A 10,817-nucleotide genomic window follows, 5' to 3' on the forward strand; every position below is an offset into this window, starting at 1 on the left:
CATTAATAAATAATTGTAAAAATGAATATAGTTACATTTCTAAATAAAAATAGTAAAATTAGCTCTATGCTGCTCAGTGCTCCTGTAGCCTACCCCAGAGCGCCCTCTCGCGGCTGCAGACGGTAATGTTTTCTCTTGGTCTTGAATAAATGTGACATATAGTCCAGTGCGACTTATATATGTTTTTTTTCCTCGTCATGACGTATTTTTGGACTGATGCAACTTATACCGAAAAATACAGTTAACATTATTATTATTATTTATTATGAGAGTAATTGACACAGACTAGAACTTTAATGTTTCACCTAATTCAGCTCATATCTTTAGACTCGTCCGACTCGTGATGCTTGTATAACTGGCCAGACTTACCTTCCCAAAAAATCCTATTTAATTTTATTTCATAAATTTAACTATATTTATTTCCACTTTACTGTTATCCAAAGGGACAGAACTATTTGCACTGTTTTTAACAGTGGGACAATATTCATACAATACTACAACCTAGAAATAATTTGCAGGTCTCAGCAGCACGAATTATGTGCCCAGCTACATCTGATTCAAATATTATGCTAATTAACAGTGAGTGTAGTTTCAGACATTTCAGCTGAAGGCTGTCAGATGAAAACCGATCCGATTCGACCAATCAGATGAAAGCAGCGTTTCAGCTCCGCCCACAAGTCCGAATGAAATATTGAAGCCATAAACCAAAATGATCAAAACATACACGGACCAACATGTCTTGTCCATGTTGTCTCACTTGATTGAATCCTCTTCTTGAGACTTGAGTCTCTGACCTTCTGTAAGCCCCGCCTTGTTCACACAATGATTGACGTGGCGCGAGGGCGGGGACACGTGATCGGCTCGGAATGCATTTTCAATGTGCACATTGAGTTTTGCTACATTCATTGCGGGACACCGAATGAAAATGCAATCGTAAGTGTCTTGACTGTGAGTGTTAATGCAATTAAGAAAAATAGCATTTAAATGATCATTTTGCCACAGTTTTTGCTTTAACATGTTAGACATATCTAATCATTTCTGTAATACATTTTCATTTTAATTTTGCTACTTATAAAGCGTTAAAATTAATATTAATTTTACATATTAAAACTGGTGTAGTAAATGGCAAATGAAAATTATGTAATTTAATTTTCATTTTCATTTTGCACCAAACGTTGCACAGATGTATTGGAAAATGTAAATGTAAATACAGAAATGCATTGCCATTTTACATATTGCATTGTCATTTTGCATATTACATCCCAAATTGAATAATGCTACCCATATGCTTCCATACTTTTGAAGGCAGCTCTTTTATACATCCTCCATATTCTGCACTTTAATAGATTAATCAGATGGAGTGGTCTAATAAAATTTATTTTCCCAGCATTTATGTGTTCAGCGTTTTCATATCCTCTTCACTACACACAAGGACCAACGCATTCATTGTAAATGACAAAAGAGCATCTGTTCCAGCAGAGATGCTTCATGTTGAGAAAGATTTCAGTGGTCATTTTTTTTTTCGGTTTGATTTGTTAATATAAAGCGTTAAGTATCATGAACTACAAATCAACAATTTGTTTCACAACGTTTATTGATTTAGTCCATTTGTAAATCTACAACTGATTAATGTTAATTCATAGTAAAAAATAATATAATCTGATTAATATATGGTGTAAAATTATTGTATTTATTGATGATTAATGATACCATTCCATGGTTTGGGGTCAGTAAGATGTGTTAATGTTATAAAGTCTTATAAATCTCTTGATTTATGCTCAAGTTTTGAGTTGTAGTGCACCTATTTAGTTGACTAATGTCAATGATTGATTACACAAGTTATTTCAGTAAAGATCCACACACACACACACACACAAGATGACCATGTGCTCCGTTCACTAAAGTGTTTGACTGTTCTTAAAAACTGGTATTGCCACCACGCTCCATTTCCTTGGCTCAATGTTCTCAGCAATTCCAAATAAAGCTGAGCTGTGAAAATATATGCTTTGTGCTGCTGAATGTGATCCTCATAATCTCTCAGCAAACACTGAATGCCATCAGAATGTTTATTTCCACTCACAAGAATCCCCCGGAGAAGCCATATTGCCCATTACTGCGCAACAGGCTAATGTTTAACCAGAAAGCACATTACCAATCAGAGCCCGAGTCCATATGCAGGATTAACAGAAGCGTAAACATGAAATAGAACATTAGAATTTAACAAGCAGTCAGTCAGACAGCTGCTTTTCGACACACTTCTGCTTTCATCACAGCAGCAGTGAAAGAGCATTTGCACTTGAGATGATTACGCACTTGCAAATATAATTGTGCAAATTTATGAATTTTGCAAAGATGTTTCAGCAATTTTGGGTTGGAGGGGAAAAACTCTTGCCAGAATAACCCGTCATTTTTCAAGAGCACTAAAATAATCTGAAGAATGCCATGGGTGATTGAGAGAGGCAACAACATGAACTCAAGTCCTCAGTGTTTAGATCTGAGTGTTGGTTGACAGAAACATCAGTCTGTAAATCGTCTGTAAAAAAAAAAAACCCTATTAGCCTTTTAGGTTCAGTTAGAATTCCATGACAGGACTATTAACCCTGTGTTGAGTCTTGCTTCTTTCTTCAGTAACTTTCACTTTCACAGTTGACAGCAGTCAGGCTATAGTCAGGCTATATAGCTCAAGTAAAACCGTGCTTCTAAGGCTCAGTCCTAATTTTACAGTGCTATCTTGCTTAGATCTTTCTAAGTGATCAGATTTATAATTTGGCAACAGAAAACAATAAAACACATTTGAAAGAAAAGGTGCATCTTAATCTGTATATTTCATGGCTAGACAGCTTTGCTGCAGAGTTTAGCTTCAAGCCTGATCAAACTCACCTAGCTTTCTAAGGCTGTGCCTCAAAGCAGCTGTCTTGTTCCCTTGCTGCCCTATGAAGCAATGACTTCCAAAGCAGCATTTACACACATTCTATTTCAGATAGATTTCTGAGCCAACCTAAAAGAAAAGGGATACAGGATCTACAACAAAATACAACAAAAAAGAGAGAGCGAGAGAGCTTTGGTGATAACTAAGTGCATATTTAATAGCATACGATACTAATTTATTGCTTTAAATTAAATAAAAAGTGGAAAGAGTTTATCAAAAACTTACATTTCCACACAAACTGACCAAAAACTGCAACATTTAGAGTTGCCCATCCCTGGTGTACTTTTCTATATACTATTTTACAGTATAAATAGTTTGAGTAGCATATTCCAACCGGAAATTCCGACAAGACGTACACTGTAAATACCACTTATTTAACTGAACCAACATAGTTTAGAATGTTGGACACCATGCATTCATGAGTCAAAGCTTTCCTTATGTAGTGGAGGGACTTTCAAACTCTATAGTTGGATAACAAGATCACCTAATACTATCCTTACCCTAGACTTTTAGTGCATAGTGAATAGTATACTGTAAGTGCACAGTGTACAGCATTGTTTCCCAATCCCAAAACACTGCATTCTTTTGATGTCTCTCTTATCTGACACACTAATATTTTGGAGTCTACTAACGGGCTGATAAGTCGAATCAAGTGTGTTTCATTAGGGAGAAAAAAAAATTCATTAAAATGTGTATTTTGGGGTGTTTTCCTGGTCTAGGTTTGGGAACCACTGCTGGGAACCCCACTCATTTGGGACACAGCCATAGGCACCATATAGTAATGCACTGCAAATCACTCAGAGCATTTCGACCACCCAAGACCTTCTTAGTCATGCATGACCAAGCACCACTCTTATTAGTGTTTAATGTAGTGTACAGTTCACATTAAATGTTAAAGAAGAGTCAGTACTAATCTGTATGATGAATTTTGCGAAAGGACATTGATTGCAGAGCATATCAAATGTGCTGACTGAAGCACATTCAAAGCTTGCGTCATGCTTAAAGTGATAGTTCACCATTAATTGGAAATTGAAAATCATTTACTCACCCATATGCTGGTCCAAACTTGTATAACTTTCTTTATCCTGTGGAACACAAAAGATATTTTAAAGAATGTTTCTACTGTTCTTATCCATGCATTCCATGTCAATGGAATCCAAAACAACATTGAGCCCCACTTACTGTACTTTCATTATCCACTCTTGAATATAGAGTCCAAAAGGATTTTTCTAATCTAAAGAAACTTTCTCAACTAAAAAAAACCTTCTGGGCAATTAAACATTTCCATGGATGCTAAAGTTTTTTTTTTTGGAGCCATAGTTGCTGAAAAGGACCATTATCTTTCATAAGTATAGCTACTATCAGTATACTCTCAAATTAAAGTTAGCTGATATCAATATTATCCCACGAAATGCTGAGTTATTGGCAATTCAAACGATGTTAAATGATAGTTTAAAAGCTAGTAGACATCTGTCTCTCTGGGGTAGAATACTGTATATACACTCTTCCAAAGCTGAAACCATTCAATAATGCACCTCAAAGGGAACACAATGAACTTTCAGCTGCAGTCATGTTTATGTTTGCATATGTGAAGCTCATAGTATGAACAACATGTTTTCAGAGGTTAACAGCCAAGGCTGAGATCATAGAGTGCTGTTTGTCAGATAACGACCCTTTGAGCCTTCCTTCCATCAGGAAGAGGGGAAGACAGATGCTGTTTCTGATGTGACATTTGCCAGAAGTGTAAATGTATGGAATGTATGAAACATATGGAGTGTGAAGCATAGACTGATAGACAGATGTGGCATCTCCGGGCTCCCTCAAGAGTTTATGAATGTCTGGAACAAGTATTTCAATCAAAATTCATAGTTTAACAGATGCATAATACATAATGAAACCTTTACACTTCATTTCCCACTTCCTAAGCATTATATTAAGTATTCATTTCTAACTATTTCTCCTCAAAGCCACAACAGATCTCCTACTAAAGGTCAAAAAAGAAAGTTTAATATTTGGGTTTAATATTTTGTGCAGGTGTTTCTATAAATATGCCAGTAACTTCATCATTTAATATTACCCAGAATTAATATTCTGAAGACATTTACCATGACTTGAAAACTGTGCTCTGGGAATTTTAATAAAATGGCATGAAGCTAGAAATAATTAGACTGCTGTGAATAGAAATGTGAACAGTTACCTGGGTTTCGCTTACATAATTGTCACAGTACTTCACATGTTTTAATCCTTTCATTTTGATAATACTGAAAAGAATGTTCATTTTCCATGCTGTATTTAGCACTGGCCTTGCATGGGCTAATTTAAATTCAGAATATGTATTATTATCTGCTCTGTGGTTATGCATTCGCCAATGCAGAAAGCTGTTGTGATTGAACTGGTATAAACTGTTATTTTGCAGCTCACATCCTTATTTTCTCTAATAGAAGACTATAGGAAGAAATGAGGAAAAGAGGAAGATTTATAGGGCATTCTCATTATTACGACGTATCTCTCATTAAATGAACAGCCCCTGAATCTATTTATTATGACTCACTCACTGAACTGCACTTTGCAAATCAACAGCATAATTTCAATATAGCCATTTTTATTTTTACACTTTACAATCATGTCTTTGTTCATGGTTTTACTCATATTTAAAGTTAAAATTGGAACATTTACTGTTAACTGATGGACTAGAGTAACTGGGATAACTTGTGGGTTATTGTGATGTCTTTATCAGCTGTTTCGACTCTCATTCTGATGGCACCCATTCACTGCAGAGGATCCATTGGTGAGCAAGGGATATTTCTCCAAATCTGCTGATGAAAAAATAAACCCATCTACATCTTGGATGGCATGGGGGTGAGTATATTTCGGTTAAACTATTCCTTTAACGACTGTTCACAAGACTTAATCTCTTCCCCTTCTAATTTCAGTCTAAATCATCCATCATTATGTAGTCATCATCATTAAACTGCATTACCACACACCCAAGCGATCCAATGGATGCATGCCTCAATTTGCATTTGTACCCGAATGGAATTTTTATGCTACATAAAAATTGCATAACTCTCCTCATAGACACTATTAGCCTTGCATCCTGATTCCTGCACCAGCACCTGAAGCCATGCAACATGAGTAGACTTCCTTAGAAATAGTTAGATCATTCCATTCATCCAAACAACGACAAAAGGGGTTGAAAGTATTTAGGTACCGGCGCTGCATTATTACATGTCGGTGCAGTTAATATCAAATATACCTTTATTTTTAGGACTACTAATACATATTGACTTTTTTAAAAGAAGAAAAGGTCAGAATGCTGTTCTACAATGCTGGAATGTAAATGAGAAAGAGAGAGAAATTCTGTCGCGGCAGCATTAGCCTAATGTGCCTGTCTGTGTCCCGGCTATAAGGAGGTGCAATTATGATCTTATCTAGTAACAGCTTCCTACTGCTAGAAAAACACCTCTCGCCCGGGCTCATTCGCTTTCAGAAGGAAAGCAAGTGGCTTACTGTTGGCTCTTTTTATAGCTTGGCTGGTGGTGATTTGTCCAGGAAAATGCCGGGGCACGATTATGGAACAACTGAATCGAGCATTGTGAATTTTGCAAACATGCACCGTATCTGTCCAGGGGCCCTGTAATTGCTTTGTGCTGTCAGGCAACGTTGTTGCAAATTATTTTCCAGATGTTTGAGAAGTCTGCACCAACATTTACATGAGTTTACACTCAAATAAAGCCTCTAAATGGGGGGTTTCACAGCAATGCCATAGAACAATTTTTGGTTCCCAAAAAAACTAGTGAGCGGTTCATAAAAGCACCCCTTTTTTTCTTAGTTTGAAGAACATTATTAGAATCTAAAGAGCCCTTTTCCACCGTAAAGAGCTTTTGAGAAGTAGAAATGCACATACAAGCACAAGTATGGTTTTAAGTTGGCTAAACATAAACAACATAGAAATAGAGAAAAGAATGCAATTTATATAATTACTATTAAAATTATAAAAGTGATTAGTTATGATTATTATTAGTTATGATAAGTAAAAATTGATAGCCTGAATGCACTGTAAGTTGCTTTGGATAAAAGTGTCTGCTAAATGCATTATTTTAATTTAATTTAGTTATTAAATTCTTTTTAACTGTAAGCCACCATACCATTTTTTTTAACGACTAATGCTTTTTTAATGATGTAAAGCACTGCAAAAATAAAAAAATAAAAAAGGTTTTTAGATGTAAAATGTATAAATTACACTGTACAGAATATGTAAAAAATCAGTGTGAAATTTGTTTTTTCATTAATATAATATATATCCCAAAAGGTACATTCACAAAATTATTTGAACAAACGTTTTTTTTTTTTGATAGTTTTATACTTTAATAACACTTTTTGCTATTAGATGGGCAATGTGCATTGGGGTGTTTTTATGATCATTTTATGGCATTGCTGACATAGGGTCAATGTACTCAACAATTATCTTACACTGTTTATTTCCGAGTTCAAAACACGTGCTCTCAACTGTTTGAACCCTGTAACTTGTGGTGCGCCATAAGTCCTAAATTGGCCATGCGTAAAAGCGCCGCGCGACGTGTTTATCAAATAGTGAAAGACTTACAATTTAGGAATGCAGAACCATTGGATGTGCAGCCCTGTGACGTCACCTTTGTATTTGTCGCTCGGCTCTTTCTTTCAGTGAACGCGTGTGGGCCTGGGCTGGAGAGCAGAGCGCGGATGGAACGGAAGCGCTCCACACTGGACCTGAAGTTCTGCATGAGCGCGCTTCATTTCTCCACACCATGGGAGACGGTTTACCGTCCGTAAACTACAGCAATGATTCTAAACGCGGCACGGTGGATCTTAACTTATCCGAACAGTGGCTCGTGTGCATGGGAATCATCATGGGTCTGATAGTGTTCATCATTGTAGTGGGAAATATACTAGTTATAGTCGCCATAGCGCGGAATCAGAGGCTCCAGACGCTCACCAATGTATTCATCGTGTCTCTGGCGTGCGCAGATCTCATCATGGGGTTACTGGTAGTGCCATTTGGTGCAGCCTTGGAGGTCAGAGGAGCCTGGATGTATGGATCGTTCTTCTGTGAATTTTGGATATCTGTTGATGTACTTTGCGTCACGGCGAGCATCGAGACCCTGTGCGTAATTGCTATAGACAGGTACATCGCCATCATCTCTCCGTTTCGCTATCAGAGTCTTTTAACGAAAGCACGAGCCAAGGTGGTGGTTTGTGGAGTCTGGGCTATATCAGCTCTGGTGTCATTTCCACCCATCCTAATGCACTGGTCCCGGGACAGAGAGGAGACAGCGTGCTATGACAATCCCGAGTGCTGTGACTTCATCACCAACCGCGCATATGCCATCTCCTCCTCTATTATATCGTTTTACATCCCTTTAATAGTTATGATATTCGTCTATGCCAGAGTGTATAGAGAAGCCAAACAACAGCTGAACAAAATCAACAAATGTGAGGGAAGGTTCTACAACAATCATGGTACTAATTGCAAACCTAACCGAAAACGAGCTACCAAGATCCTAGCTTTAAAAGAGCAGAAGGCACTGAAAACGTTGGGAATAATCATGGGAACGTTCACTCTCTGCTGGCTGCCGTTCTTCATCGTTAACGTGATGCGGGTGTTTTGCGCACAAGTGGTGGATAAGGAGCTCTTCGTGTTTTTGAACTGGCTGGGGTACGTGAACTCCGCCTTCAACCCCATCATATACTGCCGGAGTCCGGACTTCAGGAAAGCTTTCAAGAGGTTGTTGTGTTGTCCGAAGCAGGCGGACCGCAGGCTGCACGTGAGCTCGTGCGATCTGTCGCGCTGCACCGGAGGCTTTGGGAACTCGGTGGAGCAGAGCACGCTCGCGACGTGGTCGGACTGTAACGGCGCGGACAGCAGCGACTGCAGTCTGGAGAGAAACAGCAGGATGTCCCATTCAGAGTCTCAACTGTAGAAGTACAACCGTGACAATTTAATCGATATTACACGAGCAAGAGTGCTGTTCGTGTTTCATATCAGGTAATGACGACTTTGCTGAAAGTGTGATATAGCTTGTTCAATAAACAATCAATGTGACGTTTAATGCGTTTCTTAGAAAATTGCCCAGTCGCACATTTCTTCTTCGTAAACGAAAATAGTTCCCGAAAAAAATCAAAGCGTTATTTTTGACTATTGCCAAGCAACGAACAAACTAAACATAGGCCTATGGGTGAGACGGGGCGACCACCATCTATCTCCCCTCCCCCACACTAAGTATTCTGTATACACTTCGCTGAACTCCGGGTTTTACTCGAGCGATCGTGGATTGAAAAAAAAAAACGCGCACTCGCTCCGCTTCCACTTTGAACTGCTCCTATGTGAACACGAATAAGCGAAGTAATACAAACAGTGAAAAGTCCAAGTACCACTTTTGAAAAGCAATTCCGCCAATCAAAATCGAGGACCAGCACGAACTGTTGTATAAAATAGATAACAGGCCAACTGAAATTTTGCCGTGTCCAAACAACCAATTCGAACCCATTTAATCCCATTTTCCCCCAGCTAAGTAAGTATTTACACTCTGAGAAGGCATTTAAGCAAATTGCTAAATTTAAGCAAATTGAAAATTAGCAAACTGAAATATTTTTATTTATTTATTTATTTATTTATTTTTTACCTGGGATTGCTGTTAATAAAACTAGATAAATTATAAACTTATAGGCCTATATATTTTTGTACTACTCAACAATTGTACTGAACAGGTAGGCCTATTTCAAAGATAGGCTACATGCATATATATTCTTTGTTTCATTAAATGTAACAATACTCCTTAAATATGTTGAAATGTATACACATTTCTCAAGTGAACCAATCAGGTATTCAAAATGGGTTTCTTACTATTTACAAATGTTTTCATTGACATGAATTAAAAGGTAGTCTATATTGTGATGTGATTCATACAAGACAGAGTATAGCCTACATAAATATACATTAATAATAGACACATAAAATATTAGCTGTTTATCATATACACAGAGGAGCAAACTAGAATAAAAAAGCTCTAAACTAACTATTTAAACCAGCTGTTTAAATATGATCACATTAGCCTAGACAGTCTGCACCTTCATATAGCCTATTGCTGAGAGTTCATGTAAAATTCACATAAAAAATACAACTTTTCTAGATCCCTCAAGCTCAAAAGCAAATGCAGTCACAAATGTGAATGTGGGATTAAATGGGCTCAAGACACTGATCTATAATATACATTTTGCAAGGGTTGAATTGTAAAAACTGACATCATTTGGAATACAAACCATTCCGCATTTAGCAGTAATAAATGGCAGTGTGGCCGGACTGAAGCAGTGGTGTGTTGAAACAGTGTTTTTCATTCTTCATAGCAATGTTTTCAGGCTTTGAGCCTTAACATTGTTTATTGGAATGTTTAATTCTCGAATGTGTGATATTAAATCTTGTTTTACCTCATACCTGTATAATGTGCAAATTGTACAAGGAGGAACTTGTTTATATTAAACAAATGTTAAAAATGTACAGTATTTATTTGATGCATTGTACAAGATATACAAAAAAGTGTGGCAATGTGATGTTAAATATTACTTGTGATTTGCACCTCATTTGTGTCAAATGTGAGCTGCCCATGGGGCAATGAACTTCTTGCATTTTCCGTTCATTTTGAATTTCTACCAGTTATAAATGTTAGATTGATTTATCTGTAAATGAGATGCACAGACATATTTTTGGGCAGGAAAAAATGTATTGTCCCAACTTCACATTTTTACAGAAATGATTTATGTATCAGTGCCTCATGTGAAGTATTGTACAAGATTCATCATGTTGACGTCAAGTTGGCTAGCGTGCAATAAAATGTGTTATTGTGAAAAGGCA

At 37.1% G+C, this 10,817-nt stretch overlaps 1 protein-coding gene across 1 annotated transcript; it reads left to right on the plus strand.

Moving 5' to 3' along the window:
• Nucleotides 1-7,584: 7,584 nt before the first annotated feature.
• On the plus strand, nt 7,585-10,817 carry adrb1 (adrenoceptor beta 1). Its single transcript, XM_052570794.1, has one exon. The coding sequence runs from the start codon at nt 7,717-7,719 to the stop codon at nt 8,887-8,889; it is 1,173 nt and encodes a 390-aa protein (XP_052426754.1). The 5' UTR covers nt 7,585-7,716; the 3' UTR covers nt 8,890-10,817.

This window comes from Carassius gibelio, chromosome B12 (genome assembly GCF_023724105.1).
Source record: "Carassius gibelio isolate Cgi1373 ecotype wild population from Czech Republic chromosome B12, carGib1.2-hapl.c, whole genome shotgun sequence".
Lineage (NCBI taxonomy): Eukaryota > Metazoa > Chordata > Actinopteri > Cypriniformes > Cyprinidae > Carassius > Carassius gibelio.

Bases quoted from the DNA above. Each gene is read 5' to 3' on its own strand.
- adrb1 (XM_052570794.1), top strand. From the start codon at position 7,717: ATGGGAGACGGTTTACCGTCCGTAAACTACAGCAATGATTCTAAACGC.